At 38.7% G+C, this 27,832-nt stretch overlaps 1 protein-coding gene across 1 annotated transcript in view; it reads left to right on the top strand.

Annotated features, from left to right (window-relative positions):
• Nucleotides 1–27,832, top strand: part of col14a1a (collagen, type XIV, alpha 1a) — a 194,361-nt gene that overhangs the window by 139,372 nt on the left and 27,157 nt on the right. The window contains exons 37-42 of the mRNA XM_041793294.1: nt 5,753–5,911; nt 7,167–7,244; nt 7,654–7,740; nt 13,085–13,138; nt 17,193–17,288; nt 17,748–17,801. Of these exons, the coding sequence (XP_041649228.1) occupies nt 5,753–5,911; nt 7,167–7,244; nt 7,654–7,740; nt 13,085–13,138; nt 17,193–17,288; nt 17,748–17,801 (528 nt within the window). The remainder of the gene's footprint in view (nt 1–5,752; nt 5,912–7,166; nt 7,245–7,653; nt 7,741–13,084; nt 13,139–17,192; nt 17,289–17,747; nt 17,802–27,832) is intronic.

Raw genomic sequence — 27,832 nt, 5'->3', positions numbered from 1 at the left:
GTATGGTGTTTAAATGAAGAAATATTGAACCAACTAGAGTTTTTAAACTTAATTGTGGTTTTTAAATCAGAGTGTCTTAATTCACTGAGCAATAGTATCTACAGAGCCCAGAAGACAAACACATGAGGTACAATGAATGTTCAGGTGTGATGTTACCCTGAGGTAGCTGAAGTTGCTGACTGATATCCAGTGGTCTCTCGTCAGTGTAATAAATGTAGCTCGGGCCAGCTGCTCCACTTTAGTTGAGTTTTTAACTGTCATACAGTTCACGGATTCTTGTGACAGTAGTTCTTGTAGGCATTCTGTGATACGGGCATCCGAGACGACCCGGATGATGTCTTGAAGCCCCTTGTCGTCAATGATGTTGACGTTCTGCAGTCACTGGCGACCCATTAGCGATCACATTAGTTAGCTTAGATGTTATCGATTTGGGGACAATCTGGGTGTGCTGGACTGCGCCGGTGTGGCTTGGCGTTATGGCTTGATCCCATGTTGTTGTTAGCATCTTTGCTAACATTAGAAAAGATGTGTTTTGCACGAGGTGGTACTTCAGACTTGTTGTACTTCAGAGTAAAGACAGTTCATTACCGCAGTATGTACACACAACTTTTGTTTCATCCAGACTTCCATTAGGCAGCTTTTTAAATCGAAATTTGCCATGAAGCAGACCTGGGTCTGTCTCCTTACTCATGACTGCTGGCTGTGTTTGACCCGGCTTTAACCTTTTCACCCCAGGGACGTAAACATCTGCTTAGGAGGACTACAGGAGGAAGTTGTGGTCAAACTTAGTCATATGATTAAATTGCGATATTATTTTTTCAAGAGCGTTAACGCATGTATATTAACAGGCCTACTACTTAAGTAAAAGTTAAAAGTAGTTATGTCAAAGCTTACGTTAAGTACTACTGAGGAGTCTTTCCTAGAACAACAAGAGAATAAATAACCAGGTTATTCAGGTAGATTCACACCATTGAAATAAGGTAAAATGCACACCAACATTGACAGTGTTAATTAAAATGCTATAGAATTACATTTAAAACTTTAAAGGGTCTTTATTGGTCCATAATACATATAGTTTAACTACACTTTTGAAAGTAAGAGAACTTTTATGCAGGTCCATGAAAGGCATTACATGATCCAACATTTAAAGCCCAATAGCTAAGTTCCACACAATCACAACGTAATAATAAAGAGGCTCATACCATTTTGAGAAAATGCAGGTTAGCATTTTAAAAGAGACTTCATGTTACTGAGGCAACCATATTACCCATTGCTTTCATGAGTATTAAGGTCAAAAGTAAAATATTATTGCTTGAATTTGGGGTGGACAGTTTTTCTTAACCTCTATGAAAGCCCCCCCCCGGATGTTATGAAAAAAGTTGAAATGGTCAAACAGTGGAGCATGACTTGAATTGAAACTGACACCATATTACAGCACAGAGTGAAATTCATTAACCAGCTCTTTTCCCTTTTCTACAGAAACTTTATAGTTTTCAGTGATAAGCTATCATGATATATGAGTATACTGTCTTTCATTGTCTCTATTATCTAAAAATCCCCATATCATAATCTGTCCGTCTCATTCTTTATGGCACAATCAGAGCAACCAAGCATATGATGTAGAGGGCATGCATAGCTCCAGAGAGTGAACTGGACACAGTAGCCAATTGCCACTCGTAGCCACTGCCTTGTTTTTCTCGAGGGATTTGTCCAAACAATCTCAGACTGGGCACATTTTTTTCAAGTAGAAGCTTTGCAAGATCTATTTGATGACAGGTATGGAATCTGGCCGATCCATCAGCTCTGAAATGCATCAACCTGCTTACAGATATCAGTCATCAGCTTTTAGGGCAGCATTTTACATAAAAAGGCATACTATAATCCTGCTAAAAAGGAAGAAAAAACACAATTCAGCAGCACACTATAAGTAATCGTGCACTAAGTGCAGGTCAGAGACAGATGAGTCAGCAAACACACTGAAAGCTTTATCTACTTCAGCCCACATTATCTCACAGTCAATGTTTGAAAATGTTTAAAAAATACCATGTTAGTTAAGTGTGTGTTTCTATGGTGGCGTTTGTGCCTTTTGTCTGCATGTGTGTGTGTGTGTGTGTGCTATTGTGAATGTGGATAGTCAGAAACATTTTAAGTTGCATGTAGAAGTTAGAGATGAAGTGAATATGCTAGCTCTAGATGTCAACAACTTAAATTTTCCCTGTTTTATTCTCTCATTTCTTTTTATATATTTGTTCTTCTCTTCTTTTGCATTTTGGCCACTGCTGAGTTATCTGACCTTTCATTTCTTGTGGTTTGTCATAAAATGTTCTCTTAAGACCTATAAATGCCACAATCCTTGACACGTTGGTGGTAGGTCCGGCTTCTGGCCAAGGCAAGCATCATTCTTTTCTCTTCACATAAACGGTCTCTATTTAGCTGTCTTACAACAAGCCCCCAAAAATCTAATAATACTACAATGCACACACCTTTAGATCATAAAGCACAAGAACTATTCTTGTTGCCCTCTTCTTGTTGATTTCTCCTGGTTTGACATTCATATTCAGTTATGATAAGAGGTTTGAGGTTTTTGCTATCAAACAACAGCAGAGTTATTTTTTTAATAAGTGAAAAAAAAAGTCGAAATGCAAAACAAGTCAGCTGATGTGGCTCCATCTGTGTTTTGAAATAAAACCCTAATTTGTCCTGTGTATGAACGGTGATAAGATAGAAGAATACGGATAATGAAAACAATAAACCCCCTGCAGAGTGGGATAAAAAGAAATGAGATTTGTTGTATTTATTATTTTGGTGGTTAAGAGAGTAGAATCAGTAGACAACACAAGAGTGTGTAAGTCTGGGAGGCTTATTCATCTTTTGCCGGTATTTTTATCGCTTGATGGGGGCTGATATTTCAGAATGAAAAACGTGGTACTACTTATGGTTCTCATTTCTTCACTCATTACTTGTTTTTTGAGTCAGAAAAACCCTTTAAAATCACTACTTAAATTTGAAACTATCTCCTGTTTGCCTAGGGGGCAACTTAAAAAATATATATGTATGTATATGTATTATTCTTGCGCCTTTTTCTTTATTTGATAGAACAGCTGAAAAAAGGCAGGACTTAAAGGAAGAAAGAGTGGGGGCAATCTGACACACCAAATAGACTTGTTTCATATACACTGCATGGGAAATATTTAACACCCATGTGGGCAGCCACCCATAGTCTGTGTTTGAGAAGGGCAGAACCTTTGCATCAGGGTGACCAGACTAACGTTTTGTTTTTCACCATTATAATGGGCCAATCAGAGCAACAAGAGCTATGACAAAGTAGGTGTAAGCAGCCCCGGTGAAAAACCATGTAACATGAGCTCTACAGGTAGCCGTTGTCATTGTTCACTATCAGTGAAGCCAGTTGGTGAAGCTTATTCATGCTGAGGCCTGTCGGGATAAGAGGAAAAACATCTTTAGCACTAAGAAAAGCTTCAGTGGGGTTCTTTTCTCATTTGAGAGAGAAATGGTGTCAAGCTCTGATAAATTTGCTTCTATAGTTATATCCAAGCTACTTGCCTCACTGGTTGCAGCCATTGTTCACCAGCTTGCAGTACAACTGTGCCTGACTGCTAGCTACTGCCTCATTCTCCTTAGTTGACACTGGTTGGTCCATACATTTTTAGACCGGGGCAAACATTTCAGATTGAAAATTGGTAAGATGGATCTACCTGATGACAGACATGGGATCTAGCGATCCATAGGCTTTGTAAGGTTAGAGTGAGCTGAGAAATGCACCAAACAGGGCCAGGTTCAGGATTTAAACCTGCAACCAGTCCATCAAGGACTGTAGCCTCTGTAGACAGACACCTGCCATTATAGCTGAGCTAAACCCATGCCCAAGCATGGGCATACCAGTGGAGTAACTGCATGAACTGAAAGAAGGCTATTTATTAATTAATTTCCAGTGATTGGCCATTTTAGACTTATGTGATATGCTTAACAACAAAGCCAAAGTAGCAGCTAAATATGACGAGTTTCTGATGCATGCTTGTTGGTAGGAGTTTTCACATTCTCTACAACTTGACTGAAAAAAACAGATGGTTTAGAATAGCTAAATCTCAAGAAGAAACTCTATCAGGACTCATATAAGTCTGAATGATTGCAGGAATAAATAAACAAACCAGCTAGCCAAGAGGGCAGTAGCACGAACACTTGCACAGGAACATGTACATTGATTGTCATGTTTCCATCAGGGGGTCCAGTTTGATTCAGCATGGTTTGGCATGGTTTGATACGGTAAACCCCCAAATAATTTGTGTTTCCACAGACACCCGTGCCCTCACTTGGTGGGCGGGCATTAATTTAGTTTCACATCCATCGCGGATAGACCAGGCTGATGTGAGCCTTCGGGCTCTGCTTTGTGCACTTAAAACCAGGTCCAGATAAACGTCAGGAAACTTGATTTGTGGCCAGATACCAATATCCACAGACTAGGAAACAGTTTGGGTCTCTGTTGAGTCCAAATATCTCGATTTAAGCAGATATTAGTTTTTCTCCCGTTTTTGCCCACTCCTCACAACGCAAACTTCTGTGTTTTGCAGCCCGGAGCCGAGCAGCTGAGTAGCTGTGTCGCGCGCTGACGTGATCTCAGTACAATCCCCTATTGTTGGGTGTAGCTCCACCTTTTTGGTACGGATAGGTAAGATTGGTACCCCTACAAAAGGGTGCCGAGAAGTGGGACAGTACAGGTCGTTTTTTTGGGACCCTTTCCAACTTTTGCTCTATGGAAACAAAAAAATGCGTGCCGTTCCACACCGAACTGAGACAGACTGCTTGGTGGAAACAACCTATATATATATCTTAGACACATCAGTGCCCTACATTTATTCCTGAACACCCCCTCCAAAAGTGGATTGCACCCTTTTAATGTCACTGTATATTGACCAAATGCCTTCACCTGAGAGGATTTCAGCTTTCATATTTCAAAAGTAAAACACACACACACTCATATTGTGCTCGGTGAAGTGTGCAGATTGAAGGATGAGAAAAGAAAGTCATTATAGAGTAGCCATTCAGACGTCTGCAGAGGAATGAGGTCTGACACTCGAATATGAACTTTGTCTAACTCCACATTAGCTGCACCTTTGCTTCTGTGTGTGTGTGTGTGTGTGTATTTTTATTGAAGGTTTGAAAGAGGGCAGAGTGATAGAAAACCTCCCATAATGGTGAAACATGCAGACGTTAATAGTCTAGTTTATTACTATCGTTCAGAGGCTTGCTGTCCTCTCTGCTCATTAACCGTGCGACCAGTTGAATTTCACAGTTCATGACACCTGTATTGGTTTCCTCTAAGAAGAGAGTTTTAGCTCACAGACGCTCTGAGAGGACAGGCCAATTTGTGTGCTTTAAGCTTGCATTTGTATCCAACAAATTATAGAATCCAACATAAGCAAGGAATCCATTTTCACAGTGATTACTCGCTTTAAAGGAGGCCTAAAGTTGTTGGTATGCATGTACACAAGGGGAAGTTAAATGTTTAGTGTCCTGGCTGATCAGAGAGTTGTTTAAATGTTGTGTTGAAAGGATGTCTAATAATATATTTAACACAGTAATGGTAAGTGATGACGAATAAGCAAGGTCAGACTATCAATGCAAATACCATGTAATAGAGCTGACTTCCTGTCTGTAAAATGTTGTCTGTAGGTCAAAAGACACAGTCTGGTAACAAATCTTTGTTTTTTACCTCTTTCTTACCTCCATCCAGCTCCATGTGACTGTCAGCAAGACATCTGTGAAAGTGGTGTTGGATTGTTCTGTGGCTGGGGAGAAGCCCATCAATGCTGCTGGAAACATCACCACTGACGGAGTAGAGATCCTTGGGCGGATGGTTCGGTCCCGAGGCAGACGGGACAACTCTGCTCCAGTGAGAATCAGCTTATGGCTGCATCTTTAGTTATTAAATGCTGAACAGAGTGTGATTTTCTATGTACCTGTGTGTAAGATACTCACAAATAAGATTTGTCTCCTCCCTACAAGTCTTATAAGAACAGCAAAACATTGGACCATCAATTTCAGTAAGAATCAGATGTGGACTTTACAGTTAATTTTACCTATCCATTTAAATAAATGAAACCGGTCAGCCAGTATGTTGTTAACTGCAGACGGAGAAAGATATGAAATCTGCTTGGATCATCTAGCTTTTACAATTGGCCACTGAGCACTGATGGCAGTGATCAGAAATCAGTGAGTTTGTGTGTGAACCATTATGGTCTTTGTCATAGCCAAAAAACCATTTTATTGTCACTTGAGTGGGTGTTAACTTTATTTACTGCAAATTGAGCTGTACAAAGTGCTGTACAAATAATTTACTATATATCCTCTAACCATTAAGAGGCACAGGAAAAAGGAATAAAATAAATTTTGGCATGCACAGGCAAGTGAGAAGGTGAGATATGCTGGGCTTACAAGAACACTGAGAACTGCTATTAATACACTGACTCTTCTTAGATGCTCTGAAGAAAATTGCAAGCTTAAAAATGCTCCAATACAAGCTTTTTATGAAGGTTTATAAAGAGTGATGTGACATTTTCTCTTTTAACCATCAGATAGTCATTTCAAGTCTGTATTAACAGTTAGTTATATATTTAAATGGCCTTGAATATTATAAAAACATGATGAAAGCATTTCCTGGAAATACTTATTTCAAAATCTGATGTAAAAAAGATGGTGGTTCATTTAAAAACACATGAAGGCCGAAATATCAAAAATATAAAATTTTAAAGTGAAAATGCTTAAAGATGAGACATAAATGTTTGAAAATATAATTGTTTAAATCATATTTTTTTATGTGGGCGGGAGTCCATGGAGTAAATTATTTTCTCTTTGGGGAGGCTCATTATCCCCCTGTCCTACAATATAGTTTTAGACTTGGGACATTTATCTGTATGTTTATTTATTTTTGAAGATGTGGGCTAAACTTTCCTGGCAATTTTCAAAAGGCCATTAAAGAATTCAAGTAGAAAATGTTTCTCTGCTCCTGTTTCTTAACAACCCACAATACTCCCCCCAAATACACGTAAATTTGCTTACATTTTTCCAGTAACGTTTGACAGATTTAGAAATGCTGTAACTGATTATTTAGTGGTGACTGTATTAAATTTATGTTTTTGCATCAACAGTTCCAGCTCCAGATGTTCGACATCATCTGCAGTACCTCTTGGGCCAGCAGAGATAAGTGCTGCGAGCTGCCAGCATTGGTAAGATACTAACACTGGCAAATACTCTGTGACACACTCATCCTCATAGACTAAATCATATTCTTCCCCCTGTCCCTGTCGAATGTGCTGTTTAGATCTCTGATGATTAAAGCCTTAGATAATCAGAGTGGTAACTGTGAATTTGATCAACTTTAAGACAAATTACTTAACCTGTGTGAATAATGTCAATACCTGCCTGATTTTATCACTAAAATAGTGCTTGTAATCTCATGGATTTATAATGTTATCTTTAATGTTTTAGATGTTAAATATTACACATTTCTTATCTCTCCAGAGTTCTTTCTCTAAATCATAAGAGCACTATCATCCACCACAGTACACAGTAGTTCATTTCTACCCTGAATACACACACTGTATGAACTACTTTATTTTTTCTGATTGTTTCCAGAGAGTGGAAGAGCAGTGCCCTCCTATGCCTCATGCCTGCACCTGCTCCCAGGACAGCAAAGGACCTCCAGGACCCTCTGGACCTCCTGTAAGAGATCACCTATTCTCTCTTTTAGTTACATCTTCATACTCCAGTAGTAAGAGCATCTTTCTCAGTCTGTTTTGTGCATTTGCTCCCACTGTGTAGTTGGTGGTGTGTAAATGGGCATGAACATGTTTGAAAGGGATTAGAAAATTCAGTGTATGAATGTGGAGTGAATGGGTAGGTGTGGCCTGTGGTGCAAAATGCTTTGAGTAGTCAGATGACCCTTAGAATACTGTACAAGCTCAAGTCAATTTACCATTTACCACCTGAAAGAAACAACATATTTTTGTCCTGCAGTAGAGACACAATAAGACTATCATTCTACAAACTTTTGTACTATTGGGTTTGTCCCTCCCAGTGCTGTCCTTCTTATGAAATATGCTCATTTTAACACGTTTTTGGAAATGATATAAACACATTTTCTTCACAGTCAGGCTGCCTGTCTTACAAGTCCCCCTCAAATCTTAAAACAGTCTTCACATTTAAAAGCCACCATAAAATGTGCAGCACCATGCCACAGATGTCACACGTTTTGAGAGCACATGCAGTTGGCATGTGGATGCATTAATGTCCACCAGAGTGGTTCCAAGTGATTTAAATGTTCATTTTGTTGAGGCCTAATACAATAAACAGCCAAAGGCACATTCTTTAACACATTAATGGGTATCAGTAACATCAATGAAAATTCAATTCTGAATTAAATCTCCAAAAGTTGATATTTTTAAGGAAAAAAGAATATAAACATCTTTAAGTGTTTCCTTTGTGGTCTCAGCTCATCCCTACAGTCTCTAGCATACTAGAGACTGAAGGGATGAGTTTGTTGAGAGGTCGTATTCCTCTCACACAGCAGCAGGTAAAACGTGATAGAGGCTGGGAGATGAGAGCAAGTAAATGAGCTCATTTACAGCCCGAGTCTTCTGTCTGTATTCTCTCTACTCGCTTTCCCTCTCTGCCTCACACTCTGCATTTTTATTCATTTCTTTTTTCTACTCTTTATACCTGCATTTTTTTCTCATTTTCTCTCACTTTGTAAGTTCTCTTTTCATCTCCCCCATTGGATACTGGGGGCATGAGAGGGGTGTAGATCGACACTGGTAGAGTTTGAGAAAGTAATTATACGGCAGTTCCATTTATCAAAGCTGATAAGAATCCCACCAATTTTCATCCTTGTTCATCGAGCCGATTCTCCTTACTTATTGGGAGGGTTATAGCTTTTGAGTCTTTTTCTCTCTCTTTGAGTTTACCTCAGTCCCTGTTTAAGGTTAAGATTTTACCTATTCTGTTTTCCTATTATAAAGAAATACATTTAAATAAAACAAATCCATAGACTACACAGCTAAACCATGACAAATGTGGCACCAAAGTTTCACTTTCTTCTTACTAGATAAGTTGCTTTTTAATTTAAGAATGAAACGCTTAATTTGGAGACCTATTTCCTCTATACTGCTTCCATCTGTTTTGTCCCCTCTTGCTCTAGTTCACTCCCTCTCCCACCCTGAGATCAATAGTTGTACTGTAAAGCTTTCAACTTTTTTCATTTTTTCTCTTATTTTCTACTCTGTTTTGTCTTTTACCTCCACTTCACCCAAAATGCCTGAGGCTTCTCTTCTCTCTCTTTTTTATCATCATTTAATGCCCCTCTGTGCCCGTGCCTTTCTCTCTTTCTGTGTCTGTTTCTCTCACTGGCATCAAATGGGCTCCTTATATCACAATTTAACTGCAGCATATGGGCATAGATGAATGGTTTAATGGCAATATCATAGCCACTTTGTGCTGAAATGGCAAAGTATATTCAGTGGGGTTTTGAAAAAGGAAGAAAAGGCAGAGCCATTCTCCTTGTTAACACAATATAATGGTTGTTAAGACCATAATTTTTTGTTATATCCCCCATGGAAGACAAGCTTTCTACCAGCAGGAAAACTTTCAGAATCCTATCAGCCTGTGAAAACAGACAGTTTCACTGTAAACAAGGGATGTGTACAGATTTTTTTGTTTTGCATCTGAGACTTTGCTCAGTCTGATAAACCAAAGTGTGTGAAGAAAGCTAGATAAACTCTAGACTCTCTGGAGATACCTGATGCATGTTTAAACACCCAGAGTACCATGAAATGATGGCTGCCAGAAAAAAAGCTCTGAGTAGTAGGAGTTATTAAGGGATTTAGAAATTATTATAGCTACCATCTGATCAGAGAGATTATAAAAGCTCAAAACATCCCTTTTACAGGTGACTTTGTGTTGGTTTTAAATTAAATATGTACCCTTGCTGATAATAAATCAAAACAGAGCAGAGTATTTTGGCAGTCTGAATTCTAGCTACAGCAGAAGTCTGCTCTGCTCATACAATCTTCATCAAAACCCTGTTGTGCTTTTCTCCCTCAGAGTAATTTCTGTGTTTGTGTTTACTGTCAGATGCATGTCTCTTCCTGTCTTGCACAGCAGCATGTCTCTTCAGTTTTGTAAATCTTTGAGTCATGTTTGAAAAATATGGATTGCTCAAACTGAATTGCAATCTGTGCCGCCTGATTGGGCACAGACTCCGCTCAGTACCAAACATCAGTCAGCAATCAATCCGACATTATGAAAAACAAGACAAACACTGCCTGCCATCTCCGTTTGTTCAGATTGAATTGTGCCCATGCTGTTTCAGAGCCAAGTGTTGTTTAAAAGATGTAAATTTGACTTTGGTATTAAATTGCTCCGTCAAACTGTAATAGCAGTACATTTTTTTCACACCATTAAAGCCCCATGAAAAATTCAAAAACAATTTGTATTATTATTTTATTTGTATTGTTACTTTTTAAGATGAGTCCAACTGCTCTGCAGGATTGCCCGACATCAAACAATTGAAAAGCTCATGTTGTTTGCATAAATCTATTTAAAATGACCCGCAGAGACAAATTGCTGGCTTGGAGAATGTAATCAATCATTTTGAATCACACATGAATTTGTTTCCCAACATGAATTTAAAAAAGGACATTTGTTGTTTTTGACTCACAATTAATGTCAATGTATTCATACAAAATGTTGCATGTAGATTCCTTGATTCCATAAAAAGAAGTTCTGCCAACTTAAAGTCTGAAGTATTTCAGTTCATACAAAATTTAAGAGAGCTATTTGTCGCTGTTGCTTCCTCTGTTCAAAACTGGCAGCCAACCTGTCCCAGCATCACTCCACTGATGGGGGGTTAACTGTTCCCATCTGCAAAAATATATTTCGGATTGGCTACAGCTTTATCCTGGCTGTCTGTGTGTTGATTGTTGGCTTTGCCAACCAATGAATAGTTTTATACAGTGAGTCAAAGAAAAGACAAAGAGAGTTTAGTAGCATGCGGATAAAGCTAAAAGGCACTAATTTTCTCACTAAAACGTACAAATGTTGTATTAGCATCAGTTGAACTTAAGTAGCTATTCTGCATTATAGATTTCATCCCTTAAACAAATAAACCAGATCACTTAAATCAATTATTCGCTCAGAATTGAGAAAATCTTAACATCCCTTACCATGCCTTTGCAGGTGTTACACGGCAATACATTCCAGGGCCATCACATGACTTCAGTCCTTTACTCTCATCAAGTAATTTTGTTTAAGTCACCAGTGAGGTGAACGAGAAAATGACCAGTACCAGTGTATCTCTACACTGGCTTCCTGTAGGGCAGATGATAGATTTGATATCCTGCTCCTTTTTTTATTAAGCACTTGTCTTAGCAAAATACCCATCAGATCCCCCAGTCCCTTATGAGGCATCCAAACCCCTTTGGTCATCTGGGACAGGTTTACTCACTGTTCCCAGAATCAGAACCAAGCAAGGTGAGGCAGCTATTACTTTCTGCACCCAAAAAACAGAGGCTGTTGATGTCTATGAGCTCTCTTAAACAGACCATAAAACTTTTGAAATCTCCACTGCATATCCATATCATATTATTTTAATTTTAATTACAACTATAACACCAGTTTACCTAAACTTAATGAGATGTTTTAACAATTTTTTTTGGCATTTTCATTACACATTAGTGTTAACTCGCAATTGATGAGAGCTGCACTGTGCAGGGTACCCCTGTAGGGGGAATTTAGGAGCAAACCATGAGTCATCCTCAGGAAGGTGTTCTGTGGATAATTGATTTACAGAATGCATTTTGATTAGAAATAAACAGTCTGTGACTCTGTGTCTGGCAGGACAGTAGGACTCCATGGCCAGTGACTTCAGAGCACCGAATTCCTGTGTGCGCACAGAACCGATTATCTATTGTAGTTCTTCACTGTTACTGACAGACCTAACACAATTGTGTGTACTTATTTATTTGAACAGGTAATGGAAAATGAACTGCTGAAAATGTAAGATTTTTAAAAATCCATTCTATTGATAGAATAGATTATAGAAAGAATTTTAATTAGGACTGGTGAAGTGTTAAAGCATTTTACCACCACATCTCATCTACAGGTGGGTTCCCAGGACAGCCTAGAGCTGTGCACAACACAGACAGAGCAAACTGTGAGCCTAAACCCTCAAGAAGATACATGTTTAGTAATGGCACTCACACAAGATTCCAACGACAAACCAATACGTGTGAATTTTACACTAAAAGAGTTAAAAATTTAAAAAATCCTTTAACGGTCTGCAGAGTTGTGAAAAAAGTGGAAACAGACCTCTTTAACTTCATGATTAGTTTCTTGATTAAATCATGTTGATTTTCAGTGCTGACAGTTTTATCAGTGCAGCAGCTTGTCTCTGTAAACTTCTGCAAGGTAAAGCAAATTGATGAACTTCGCTGGTTTAAATTTAGATATTTGATCTCGTTCCGCTTTGATATTGTAACATGTGGTAATGAAAGCTGTAACAACAAGCATTAAATCAATAATTCAATTTATTATGACCACTCCCTTTAACTAAATCTGTCTTTGGCCTCTCATATTTCACTATCTGTTATTAAAACCATCCGCTTCTCCCTCTGGCTTCACACTGTTGGAAGTAACCTGTTAAAGCAAACACAGGAAGAGGATATATATCTCTAATGGACTAATCATTAACAGATGTGTTGGGTGTCCCCAGATAAACCTTGAGCTGGGGGGTCAGTCTGAGGTTTACAGCTTCAAACTCCTACTGTTACTCACAGATGTAACGTAATGAGGTGCAGCTCAGAGGGGCCGTTAACAGCAGAGATCCCAGTTAGCTTCTTTCAATCAAATCCACAGTCCATTCAGAACAGTGACCTTCAGTTTGTAAGATTTATCAACGTGATCTACACGTTGCCATACTAGAAAAGTGTTCTATATATCCTCAGAGGTGTTTCAGCTAGTAACCATTAAGGTTTTGTGCTAACTTGTTAGTGTGTATTTCTGTGTGTTTCAGGGCGGTCCAGGCATAAGAGGAGCCCGAGGAGACAGAGGAGAGCCAGGACTGACGGTCAGTGAAATGCACCTAATTTATTCTTCATCAGAACTTCAAGAGCATAATGAGTTTCAAATAGATTCGATCTTGTAGCACTCATGTTTGAGTCATACGCTCCAAACTGGAGAAGAAAAAAGCACTCTTGGATAGACGGCAGTAGAAAACTTGATTGTGCAGCAGTATATTATTCTTGTGTGCTTTGGCAAATAGTAGGGGTGTGAATCTCTCCCTCCCAAGACGATGCAATTTCAAATCTTGATTCACAGACTACGTTTCGATTCACTGACAATTCATTAAAATACAGAATGATTTGGTCCGATCCAATTTGGTTCGGTTCGGTCCGTATCAATCCGATACAATCTGATTATAGAATCAAAATCACTTTTTGCTTTAACAAAAATTGGCAAAAAAGGGGGAAACAAGATAATTTCATAATAATCTAAGTTTAGTTGATCTTATTTATGAAACAGAATAAATGCCAGGCCTCCTGTGCTAACATTCTGAAATTATGTTTGAGAAAGTTTTCATCACACCCAGGTGCCCAGATGTCTTACTTTGACATTAAATTGGGAGATAGAAATTAAAATGTTTTTTTTTTACTGGTACATGTTTGTCTTTCTGTACTTGTAACTTCTTTAGCATTATTGATCCCAATAACAGTACAAACTAAATATCAAATTTTCCCAAGAAGCACAAATTAAAATGAATTTAAAATCTCAAGAAGATTTGGATAGGGCTCCCTGGACCGATGCACTCGGACCACTGACATCAAGATCGGTTAACTGATCCATATTGGATCATCTTTACACCACTAGAAAACAGGAGCAGGACAGGAAATATGGTTGGTCAAATAAAGCATAAAGTGGAAGCTAACCTAATCTATGTGAATTTATTGATAAAGCCTTGTAAATAAATCTTGCTGAAGCATACTTAAATGTTTTTACTTAAATCCCACATGTACGATGATGGTGTTAAGCAGCCACACTAACGTTAGCTATTGTAAAGGCAGCTGACCCTTCTCTATTTCAAGAACTTGGTGTTTGTTCATTTGTTCGAGAGGGGGAAAGGCCAAACAAAATAGTAACAAGCCAAAACCAATAAGCTCCTGTTCTCCTGACACTGAGAAAAGGAGAAACTAAACCACTTCTGCCATGCAGATGACCAGTAACCTAAACTGTTTGGGAGAAATCTTTCCTTATATGAAGACACAGGCCACCAGACCAGTGTTACAAGAAAAACAAAAAGGCTCGTCTTGGCATCCAGTACCAACAAACTTCAGCCCTGGGACAACTGGTGAATCTCAGAAAAATCCCACAGAAAAGGTCCAGAAGTGCTTAAGAAAACTTTAACACTCAGTAAAGCACACAAGAAAATACAAGGAGAAGCTCTCGCTATCTCTGATGTTGAGATAATGAGTGCTGCAGCCCAAGAGTTTGTATAAGCTTGCCACACCAGGTCCAAATCAGGGCGACCAGCCACACACACACACAACTGTCACTGCACTGATAGATTCATAACCTGTGAGTGACCAGTGTGATGTCCCCCACAGAATATGGACAAAGCCTTAGATCAGTTCCCCCCCCCCACTCTCAACCTGGCATTACATCTGAGGGGCTCCTGATTTCACATGTCAAAGTTCAGTCATAATTGGACTCTTTGCAAAACAAAAGAGGCAGGAAAGGCTCATAGCAGGATGTTAGTTAAAAGTTAGTAAAAGGGTGAGTCCATATGGAAAATACTCCATATACTCTAAACATGTTGGACCACACCTCTTCCTTCCGGGATCAAACAACCCCATCCAGACAAGGGAAGGAGTTAATGGTCTGAGGTACATGTCCCTGATCACAAACAAAGAGCCTTTTCAACTGAAGCCCACTCCATCCTTCACCCTGGATGTGACACAAAAGTGGTCATTTTTGAAAATCCTACCAAAACATTTCCCAGACTTTTTCATCTCTTTTTTGTCTGCAGATGTAAGGCGACGTCTTATCTCAGCTGTAACTTAGGTTTTTAATAGATGCATTTCTGACAAATCCCATCATGGACTATTAATGACAGATTTGTGGTTGATTTAGCATCTGCTTTGGTTTTTCTGTGGTAGTACGGTCCAAACTGTCAGAAATTGACCAGCTGTGAACGGCAAAACAAAGTCTGATGCTACTGGAAGTTTCTCAAAACTCTGATCCCATGATTGTAATTTAAGCTTATCTTCTTTGAACACAGCAGCAGGGATTCTGCAGTTTTTGCTCAGGCAGTCTGAGCTCTTGATCAAGAACATGAGGTTGTTTACTGTATCTCAACTTTACAACTTTGCTGAGAGACAGCGTATTGGGCACATCGCATGATGGCCCACCCAGAACTTCAATCTTTGCACATCATAGGAAAAGTTCCCAAACTCGAATAAAAATGGGATCAAACTCATGACAGACTGCTTGTGCGTGTATGTTTGATGTGTGCAATTGTGTTAGTTTTGGAGAAAGATGTGCTTGGTCAGTCCTCCTAGCACACACTGTACAGCACACACTTTTGTATATATATATAAATATGTGCCTGTCAGATCACACTTGTCTTAGCATTTGTACCTCTGTAGCTGCAGCCAATTTTATTGAGATAGTTGGGCTATTTAGTTGTAAGGGACCCATTAATCAGTTTGGGTTCACATGTTATTGCAGTGTAAGCTTTTAGATATGGGAATGTAACTCATGAGGTTATCAAAATAAACCTTAAAGTAATTTAAACGTCTTTAAAGGTCTTTAAATCTCTTCAAGTAGTTTGGGATAATTATCATCAGATTAAACATGGCTTAACACATTTAATTCTCTGTTTATTTTTTTCCCCACCTAAGTCATGTATGTCAGATCCAGACTGAAAAGTGTGCCCATGTTGCCAGTTACTGTACAGCTGAATAGTAAAACAATAAATACAGCCAGAGGGACGGTTACTTTGGCTTTGGCCACTGCTGAACAAACAAACTACAAATGCTGTGAATTTGTGTTTTTTATGAAAAAAATCCTTTTATTCAGACTTTAACTGCAGGATCAGCATGCCTCAGTACAATCTGATTATGGATAGAAAGATGTGTTTCTTCATTTCTATCCTGTTTGAATCTAACTTTTGGTGCAGACCCTCAAACTAATGCTGTTCCAGTGCACAACAGAGATTAGAGCGCTAACATTTTTATATACCATTCTTAAATAGGTGCAGTCTCTGATGAAATGGACAAACATTGTTTGACTCTACTGATGAGAGCATTACATTATCATAATCTGACATTTTTCCATTGAGTTATTAAAAAAATAAATGCATAGTATAGTACCTTAGCATAGTATAGCATGGTTCTTAACCTGGAATTATTTAATACATTTATTGTTTTGTTTTGTTTTGTTTTTTATTAATTAATTAATTTATTTCCAGAAAATATCTAACATATATGCTATTCTTTATGTGCTACATTTGTTGCAAAATATGATTACTTGTAAAAAGTTTGTTTTTCCTAAAAACTTACTGATGTTCTGATGAGGGTTTTGCAAATCAAAGACTTAAAGCTACAATACATAGAAAATTGTGTACCTAAATATCTGTGTCAATCAAAAAGTGACTGCCCCTGTGTTTTTTTTTTGAGTTTAGCATTTCCAGGTGGAGTAGCAACCAGGCTTGCTGCTCAGTATGCCAGCCTTCACTGTTTACTTCTCATTTTAAATAAAGAACTCTGTTCATTTAAAAAAAGGCACTCCATACAATTTATTTACTAAACAGTTAACCACGTTTTTGGATTCATGGGTGAATGGCTTATAATTAGGGAGAAAAGCTGTTTAAAGTGTCCTTCCTTGTTCGGACTGATTTGTAGAACACTTTGCGAGTAGCCCAGCATGAATAATGGCCACTATTAACAGCTTATCGCCCTCATTATTTGAAATTCATCAACAAATTCATCATGGAATTTACATATTATGAGAATTCATCTCCATATTATCAGAGCTATTAGATTATCTTTCTACATTGTGATGTCAAAGAGTTAACTGGGAAGTAATGTTTTTTGTTTTATTGTTTTGGGTTTTTTTTTCAACAGGGACCTCAGGGGCCAATGGGTGAGATTGGCCCTCCTGGACCTGCAGGACCACCTGGTCCTCAGGGACCCAATGGTCTCTCCATTCAGGGGCCTCCGGTAAGACTTTGCTTGTGTATATGTTTGTGAATGGACATTGCAGGATAGTATGATGTCATATTTGAGATGTGAAACAGATAATCATGGAAGCTTGTAGGAGTTTTTTTAAAATTCTGAACATTTAGATACTGTTATCATACTCTTGCCTGAATTTTAAACACTGTGTAATGTCCGCTCTTTCTTTTCAAAAATGTATTATTTAGCAAACTTTATTTCATTTCACTCTGAGGGGAGAAGTACTCTTACCTGTCTGCAAGTACTGGCAGTCAGTTTATGTCAATGTGAGTCAGTTTAAACCAGTATAATTGAAGTCTGATTCAGATAGACTACTGAAGCCTTTCAGTTGACCAGAGGCAGTTCAGCATCTTATTAAGATAACTGATGTTGGTTTTTCCGGTCCTTTGGTAGCTATCGATGTGACCACTGATCCAGCTGAGTTGTAATGACATTGTTTTACAGGGAGCTGCTGGAGAGAAAGGAGAGCGAGGGGAGATTGGACCAGCCGGACCACTGGTAAGACAATACTCCTCAGAAAAATGACAGATGGGGATAATGTGTTGTTCCTGACATCATAACACTGAACACAGAGGGGCAACTTTTTTCAATCTGCCTTACATGATTTTCTCTGAGTTTTATTTGCTAAATATGTTGGGTTGTAGAAGGATTTCATCAAACACAGCTTGTGTGTGACTGTGTTTTTAAATTGCTGTCCTTTGTGTGAGTGTGTGGAGAATACAAATGAGCCCTTCATCCATTATCAGAGGTGCCATACTCCAGCAGGCTCACAATAATGAGACTTGTTGCTGCATGAGGGGATGATTCTGTAACATTCTTAAAAAAAAAAAACAGTTTTAAAACATTGCATTTTCCTCTCTGGTCACTGGTACACCATCCAAAATACCTATACAGCATAACCTAACTTCTGTGTGGGGAAAAAGGTTGTAATTGTACACTACTGTGTGATGTAGCAGCTGATACTTTCCTAAAGAGTAATTTAAAGGCCAAAAAAAAATGTGAATGCAGAAATTAAAATAAAAAAAATATCACTTTTTACAATCCTAAAAATTAGAGACTAATACAAAAGAAAAACAGAATTTCATTGTATAAAAATAATAATAATAATAATAACTTTATTTCTATAGCACTTTTAAAAACATAGGCTTACAAAGTGCTTTGAAGTGTAGAAGCAACAGAAGAACAAAGCAACAAACCCAAATAAAGGACTGGTTGGTTAGACTAAGAATCTAACCAAAAATATGATTGAGATAATAATTATATAATAATAATAATTATATAGTAATAATAATAATAATAATAATAATAATAATAATAATTCATCATCATCAAAATACATCAAACCCAGATGTCATGTGATGCCAAGCAAACTAAAGCATGTCAGACAACAATCAGAGTGCAGACAATATGCGATACTACACAACTAAGACATTGTGGACCTCATCAGGATGCAGCCAGGACACAGACATCAAGTACCATAAAAACAATAGAACCGAGTTGGAACCCAGGCAATGCAGGAACCCAGCTGCACAGGCTGAGACTGAGAGGACAAAATGTTAAGACATGAGAGGCTAAAAGACAAACAAAGAGTAGTAAATCAAAAACAAGAGTTAAACAACAGAAGTCAGTAAAATGTAAATAAAGAGGGTAGAAATAGATAAATGAAGCAGAATAAAACAAGCTCTAAAATGGTAAAGCTGTAAAATTGGCAAATATCATAGCAAATAAAAGGGAAGTGACAAAGAGATAAAAGCAATAAAGTGAGGGAGACAGTAGCGGTTAAAAATCAGCCAAGGGGCAAGGAATTAAAATGAGGTTGACAGGTAGTAAAGGTGGTTAAAAGATGAAGAGGAAATGAAATATGATTAGAAACTAAAATAAGGTAAAAAAAAAAAAAAAAAAAACTATGAGAAGATAAAAACCAAATAAGAAGAAGACGACATCACATAAAAGCAAGTCTATAAAAATTATTTTTAAGAAGTGATTTAAAAGATGTCAGTGATTCTGCATGCCATATCTCCTCGGGCAGGTCATTCCAAAGTTGAGGGGCTCTGATGGAGAAGGCCCTGTCACCTTTAGATTTGAGTCTCGACTTCGGAACGACCAGGAAGCCCCCGCCCGAGGACCTAAGGCTGCGGGTTGGCTCATAGGGGGTTAAAAGTTCTTGTGTATACATTGGAGCCAGACTTTTCAGCGATTTAAAAGTAATGAGTAAAATCTTAAAATCAATTCTAAAACTAACAGGAAGCCAGTGTAAGGATGCTAAAAGGGGGGTGATGTGATGTCGTCTGTTAAAACCAGTGAGAAGCCTAGCTGCTGTATTCTGGACAAGTTGGAGATGAGAGAGTGATTTCTGGGAGATACCAGAGAGGAGTGAATTACAATAATTTAATCTGGAAAAGATGAAAGTGTAAATGAGTTTTTCCAGGTCCTGTTGAGTCAGTATTGTTTTTATTTTGGAGATGGTACATAATTGATAGAAGCAAGATTTAACAACTGATTTCATGTGGTCTCAGGGGCAGGTATATCTGTGTGTCGTCTGCGTAGCAGTGAAAGGAGACTTTGTAATTCTGGATTATTTGACCAAGGAGCAGCATATAAATAGAAAATAAAATGGGACCTAAAACTGAACCTTGCGGTACACCACAGGTAAAAACAGAGGTAGAAGAGGAGTGGTTACCTATGGTGACCACAAAGGTTCACTCTAAAAGATGGGTCCTGGATTGCCTGGGTAAGATTAAAAGAGTCCAGAAAAACCAACAGAGACTGGCTGGGACAACAGACATGTGTGTTAAAATCACCTAAAATCATAATGTTTCCATATTTTGAAATAAATTGTGATGAAAGCTCTGAAAACTCCTGGATAAAAACATCACTGGGTTTTGGAGGTCTATAAATAATTAAAACCAAAATGGGATCTTTTTGATTAATAATAAAACCAAGATGTTCAAAAGATGTAAAATCATTAATTAAAACAGGAGCTGGCAGACAGCCAATAAAGCTTTCATGGCTTTTAGGCTCATATTTTAATCCAGACATATCACTGGCAAATAGCTCATTTATCAACTTAAAAATGCAGCAACTGTGTTGAGTAGGCTTCCAGGAAAGGAAGAGAAATCGTTGTACCAACTTTTAACTGGTTTGTTTATAAAAAGAAAATGCACAACTCCTTGTTCACATGGGATGGACTGTCCCTGTCTGGCCTATGATGCGTCTGCCTTCTTTAATATTTATACTCACATCAGTAAGATAAGTGAATGTACACTGAAGGAACACATTTAGATTTCTACTTGAAGGTTGCTTGAAGAAAACCAAACAACACAAATCCTACAGGGGAAAAAGCTGAGATGGCAGTCATTGATCGCCTATTAGATTAGTTCAATTTGTTTTAGAAGGAGTTTAGCTGCTTAGTTTTTATCCACATGTCTGATTTCAGGAAGAGAAGGCCACATATTTGTCCACCAGTTTTTATTATAAGAGTGTGAGACTGTGAGAGTGAAAGGGAGGAGGATGGAGAAAAAGGTTCAAGTAGCTCTGTGTGTAAATGCATGCATGTGTGTGTGTCATAAGCTTTGTTGCTGACAACCACATTCACATTTATACAAACACAGAGGGGTGTAATGAAATCATTGAGATGAGAATAATCATTACCAGCGTCTCCATTATTGGGCAGTGAACCAATCAGAGGTGGTATGAATTAATTATACAGTTTACTGCTGGGAGCCATGAGCATCAGCAGGGACAGACTCAATTTTAATAATACATTTATAGAACCTTTAAAACAGGAGATGTTGATTGATAAGGTAGTGGACTTTGGGCACAGAGCTGCAATGAGAAGAGGCTGAAGTATTTATCTATTAACAGGATATCACTTTTAGTTCTGTTGACACTGTGCAAAATGATTTTAGTGCATGTTACAATGATCAAATTACAAATCCCATTGCATAAACAACAGCCCATTATGCCTCAAAGGATTTCTGAGTATATACAAGGTTATTTACATGAACTATTTCGGGAGGCAGCAACTTTAGAGGGCATATGTATTGTGGATAGACCTACAAAAATGTCTATTGTAGCCGGCCACAGCCATCTCCAGCTGAATCCTCTCAAACACTGGCTTTGTCCTCGTCGCTCTCTCTAGCTTTCACTGGACCTTGTAAACTGGTGCTTTACTCTGGTCCAGCTTGGAATTGGTGCCATACACAAACCAGTTTTCTTGGCCAAGAGCTGGTTCTTGGCTGTGGAAAACCAAAGAACTGGGGCTTGGCTAAGCACTGGCTTAACCAGCCCTAAGAATGGCTTGGTGGAAAAAGGGTATCTGACAAGTGGTTCTTACTGGTCCATCCTCAGGACCCACCTCCACCTTCTTAATGAGAAATCAAATTTCTGAATGTTCTCAATCATTTAAATTTTTTTGAAGAAAATGTTGCAATGCCATGGCTGTACCTCATTTCAGTGGAATAAAAGAGTAAAAAATGTTATTTTGTAAAGCCAATTAATGAAAATGGACAAAATGAAATATTCCCTTATGTAAAAATAAAGAGTTAATTTTACTTATTTTCATAAAGTAATACACTGAAGAATCGAATTAGAACATTTTTGTTTAAATTTACCCAGTTTATTTGGGTATATTGCAGTTGTTTATTTACTCAAAATATTGGGTACAATTTAGACAAATATTGTGTAAATTATTAGTGAGTACATTTTACAAGTTGTTTTTTTTTACAGTGTAGCTGTGTCAGTTCCTGGGCTCCTGCTTGGATTACTTACTCTGAGGGGGTTCATCTAATCACAGTCAGATTTAGTGTGCAGCTAGTGGTTTGTTGCATGTCCCTCCATGAAAAAGAAAGTTGCTGTATCTCAAAAACAGGGTCTAAACTGCCTCAAACTTTACATTTTGTTGACCTGGAAACAGTAAGATAGTAAGGCTGAACACTGTAAGCCTTGTAAATATGTTGCATCAGTGTTGTAACTTTGTTTAACGTTGTCCAGAACACAAAAAATGATGGGCCATTACACTGTTCTTTGTCTTATAAAGACTTAAACCTCTGCAGCACGCTCTGTGACAACACTGTGACATTGTCTTCTACCGCTCTGTTTGGAGTCGGCATGTGGAAATACTTTGACGGGCTTTCTGAATGTTGGGCCACTATCCCTCAATCAAAAGAAAAATAAAAAATCTGTCTTATTGCTGCAGAGCACAAAACATTGATAGAGCCTTGGAGAGAGGGTTGTAGACGTCACTGATGTCCAAAATCCTTTACAAGGATAATTTTTTTCATTTTTTTTTCATGATAAAATAAACGTAGTTTCTAAAATGTATCCATATTTTCAGCTTCTTCATGTTTAAAAGAAAACTTTTAATCACACCAGATATGTGAATATTTGTAAGATGACTCTTTTCAGCTGATTCCCCGTTTGAATAAGCGGTAATCTCTTCTCATGAAGAGAGAACGATCGGTCCCTCACAGAGCTCAGCAAAGAGCTGCAGCACCTCCTGATGCAGCACTATCCAGCTCCCCCTCTGCCTCCTGCATAGCCCTATTAATAAAAGCTGGCAGCGCTGCCCTGCGCCGCACTATGTTACTGGGTAATAATGTGTTTTGTCAGAGAGAGGAATATGAATGGCTGTGTGTGTGGCTCAGTGGGGGAATATTGCAGCTTCTAGGGCCCTCTTGTAATATACGAGGGACCACAGAGAATATCACAACTCTAAAACATCAATTACCTTTTCCTGTTTCCTCCCTTCTGTCCCCTCTCTCTCTCTTGCTCTCTTTCTCTCTCTCCACATCTCTTGCTGCAGTAAATATCATGTAACCTTGTCATCAGCGTCCCCTCGACGCTGTTTTTATTTGACAGTGAAAAATGCCGCAGCGATGAATAGCAAAGTGTGTGTTAGTGCTCACATATGTTTGTCGCCCTCTTTTACTTTATCAGTGCTTTTGTTATTGGGTTATAATTTTTGTCTCACCTTAGAAAGGAACATAGATTTGGTGCAGATGTATATTCTGTATTTAGCTCCTCTAGTAACTCTTGGCTCTGTTAGTGTTGTTCTGCAGTAAAGCAATCCCAAGGCTGATGTGTTGAATCAGAGTCACTCTTGCACTTGGATTCTTATCTTTCATGACTTTGGCCTTCTCTCTCAAATAGATGTGTTTACCAGGAAGGGGTGTGTATTTGTGTGTAAGCATCTGCACATTTGTTTCCTGGCATAAAATAAACAACAGAAAAAGCACTAATGCTATATGTAAGGATGTTTATGGGGTTATTTTAGCCTTAAACAAATCTTAAATGTGCTTTATCAGCATGAACAAGTACATCATGATGTTGCCAGTCATATTTGTAATGCAATAAATTATTTAACTATTGATTACTTAAAAATATACAAATACATAAAAGGCAATATATTTTCATTGGAATATGTCATGTGAATATTGGTATGCATTTAATTAAGGTGCATGTTTGGTATGATAGACGAAAGTGTATCAAGTTTTGGCTGACTGCTGAGGTCAGCCCTACACATGGCAATGTCTGTGTCTGACTAACTGAGTGAGTGATTGTACTTTCAAAGCCCTACCATAACAGAGTTGCGTTTGCTTGTACTGATTGCTGGCAGTGATGGCTTCCTCTACTGTGTTAACTAGAGCCATACGTACAGAGTTATACTATGGGCGGGGTTTACTTGTGCAGAAAGCCCTCTAATGCCTGCCTCTACTGCTGTAAATACTCAGAAATAGCTTTAGCATGGCCTCTATTTAATCAGAACTGGGCCAGATATCTGTATGACAAAGAATGAAACAACCCTATATGCTTTTCATGTTGGGAAAGATGTTTTCTCTTCCCTCCTGACCTACTATGGCATGACAATGTGATAGTTGAGGGAGAAAGGTAACTTGTGTAAATGCTTGTGTACACTGGCTGCTCGTGTAGCGATTAGCTCTGAATTTGTCACATTAGTCAAAACTGGACTTTTCTTCATTAAATCAAGCGAAGACAGCATCACTAAAAGCTTTCTGTAACAGAAAGGGTGCTTTTGCTCTTCTGCCAACCTACTACAGCATGAGTGTGTGATAGTTAAAGGGGGGAAGGGTTGCTTGTTGTGCTTGTATACAACGACTGCTAGCCAAACGTTAGCTCGGCCTTAGCCAAACCAACACATTTCTTCATCGCACTGCTGAGAGCAACACTGAAAGCTTTCTGCGACAGAAAACGATGTTGTCGCTCTTCTGCCTCCCCGCTTTGGCATGATTATGTGATAGTTATATGGAAAGGGTAAGTTGTTGTAAACAGCTGATGAGTTGTTGTGTCCCAGCTAATGACCAAACAAACGCAGAGAGCGACACTGAAAGCTTTCTGTGACAGAAAAAAATGTTCTTGCTCTACTCCCAGTATGTTTCAGCATTGCTTTCCAATCATGGCAGTGGGCTTGTCCCGTGCTGTCTGGCGTTAGCTGTTAGCTTGGATGTCGCTGTAGGACCGTTGCAGTTTACTCCGACCTGGACCGCTGTTCTTGTTGAAACCAGGGCACAGCTAACCTGACATACCAGATGGATGTGTTCCACATCCATCTGGGAAAGCTTCAATAGGACACGTTTGAGAAAAGGCAGAGGCTTTGAAAAAAACTTGGAGTGTGACTGGGTGAACATTCTGTCTGTCACATCTCTACGGGCCAGTCAGAGCAACAAAACACGTGATGTAGCCGCTGCGCATGCGCAGCTACTGAGGAATAACGCGAAACATGGCGACTATAGACATGTACGTAAGTACTCGACTTTTGTTGTTTTTGAAAAGAAAACAACTCACTGCTGTTCTTTGTTCTTCTTTTAACAAAGAAATGTTGTCAAGTTCTGATAAAACTGGCGCTTTAGCAGCATCCGCGATAATCTCTTCCTCCATAAATGCTCCAGCTCTTGCTGCTGCTTGTTTACGTCATGACTCTGCTGCGCCTGAAAGTACTTTCACTTTCTAACCAGGCCCAAATGGTTCAGATGGGAGCTTTGCAAGATGGATTCGCCAGTGAAAAACAAGGAAACAGGTGTACCCATCAGCTTTGCAAGGTTAGGGCACAGCCACACCAACAGCTTGTCTTGTGCAGAGGAGAGGTTTTTGCTCTTTTCTTGTAGAGTTGTCTTCCATTTGCGCAGTAAAAGCAAAGAATACAGAGAGCGTCAGGTCAGTCATTGTGTGTCTGTGTTGTGTTTCAATCAGAAGGTAGAAGGATCGGTAGAAGAAAGCAGGAGGGAAGGGGGGATGACGCTATTCAGAGCTTCATTAAAAACAGAAGGAGACACAGAGAGAGAGGGCAACATGTAGCTTTTTACATTTCAGATTCAGAATTTTAGACTCATGCACAATCTTCAGTTTTTAATTGTTCCATCATGATCTCCTGTCCCCCTGTCACTTTCTCCTGTCGTCCCTTTCTCTTTGACTGCGTCTTTTACGCAGCAGTGTCGGCTGCTCTCCTGTCATCGTTGTCTTCTTTCATGACACAGTGACACACACAAACTCGATGCTCATGCACACACCTACACTGAAACGCACGCTAACATATTGGTATTGTAGACTTCAGGCTTCCATCTGTTGCAGGCAAAAGTTTCAGAATACTGGAGAATAAACAGCAGGACTTTCTCCTCTTAAAGCTCCTCTCTGACCACAGAGGACCAGCGTGTCAGCGGTGTGTGTGTGTGTATGTGTGCGCTCCAGCTGTGTGTATCTGTGTCGCCTGCATGAGCCAGGGCTGTGTGCTATGTTAAAAAATATTTGGTAAATATTCCCTTAATACTGTATGATTATGGGTAACAAATACATTTTAAAATCTCCACATTTGTGTTGTTAAGAGAACGCTACGTAAAATGTTTAACACGTCTTAATTTGCAGGGAATATGATAGATATCATGTTTATTGATAATTAACGGATATATAAGACGATAGGAACACAAAAGTAGAAATTTAGCTTTTGCATAAGACCCTTACACACCTGTCTGATGAGAATTACAAATGTTCATGAAACCTGCTGCAGTTTTTATTTTATTTTATTTTAAAATAAACCGTTCCTTAACTGTTAGTGTTTTATTGTCAGTATAAACTTTCTACCATTAAAGACTTAAATCTGACAAAAAAAAATTTAATCTCCAGTGACACTGTCTCTATCAGTGAAGTCTGACACATGTCTGTAGTGTTACATATGTACACAGAGAAGAGCTTTATTAAGAGGCGAGAGAGAGAGAGAGAGAGAGAGCGAGGACAGCATGTAGCTATGTACGTTTAAGTAGTCACAACAAATTTGGCTCACAAAAAATAACAATAATGACAAAATCACTCTGCCAGTCAGGCATTTCAACAGGTATCCCAGATAGTTGCGGTCAGCCATATACTAGGTTTGAACCTAGTCTTGTTTAATTGTCTGTAGGTGTGAGTGTGACAGTCAGTGTGTGTTTTTCTTATGACTGGCAAACAGTTCAGGGTGAACCCAGTCTCTTACCCAGTGACATCAGGGATGGGCTCCAGTCCCCCATCCCGGGACTCCAAAGGTACAAGTAATATAGTTGAGTTTGTGAAATTTTGCATAATTGATGACATAAAAAAGCACTTAAAATGCCATACAGTAACAAGTGTATTAACTGACATATAACAGAGCTTTTTGTATACCGATTATTATATGTCTATATTTAAGAAGACTTTTAATCAAACCACTGTACCCTAAACTCTTTCTTTTAAGTCATTTTACATGAAACTTGACTCCACTGACAGTATTTGAACCTGGGCCACCTGCTTTGAGGAGAGCCATAAATGTATCTTATTTATTGTTGTATCTTTGCTTTATTTTTCACTCTCTGCACCTCCCCTTTCCTGCTTTCTGCAACCTTTTTTTTCTTTCTCCAACCCCTCTTCTCTTTTTCTGCAGCTCCCTCATCTGTCTTTCTGCATCTCCCTCTTCTCTCTCTCTCTGCTTTTCCCTCCATCCCTTTTCAACTCTAACACAGCTTTGGCATGCTGCTGTTCAACATAAGTCTGGTTCTGTTTGAGATTTCTGTCTGGTAAAGGAAAGTTTTTCATTCCCACTGAAACTTTGCTAAATGTTGCTCAGTGCTGAGTCATGGTGGATTAATGTTGTGTCTGTCTTAATAAATGATATGGCAGATAGTACAGTATATACCTGACCTCCTTGTAAAGGGTCTTGAGATAACGTTGATTATGAATTGATGTTTTACAGATAAAAATTAATTGCTTTATTGATTAACTACAACTTTTATGGGGTATATGGACATAACCACTTGGCTACCAACTGCTCAGTGATTCATTTTTCAAAGCCAGCTTTCTATAAAAACTTTGAAACATGTTAAAACTCCCTCTAACTGCTGCTGCACTGGCTTACTGCCCTGTTCCCATGTATGTGTGGTTGTTGGAGTGTACATGTGTGACAGCATCAGAAGGAATATTATTGCCAGTGTGTTGGGAGAATGCACATCAGCCAACATCCAAACAGCAACACCTCATTAATCACAGGCAGCCCGTCCTCTCCGACCCCG

The sequence above is a fragment of the Cheilinus undulatus genome, linkage group 8 (genome assembly GCF_018320785.1).
Source record: "Cheilinus undulatus linkage group 8, ASM1832078v1, whole genome shotgun sequence".
Taxonomy (NCBI): Eukaryota; Metazoa; Chordata; class Actinopteri; order Labriformes; family Labridae; genus Cheilinus; species Cheilinus undulatus.
Note: the sequence above shows the minus strand (reverse complement) of the source record. Positions and strands in the feature narration are given on the sequence as shown.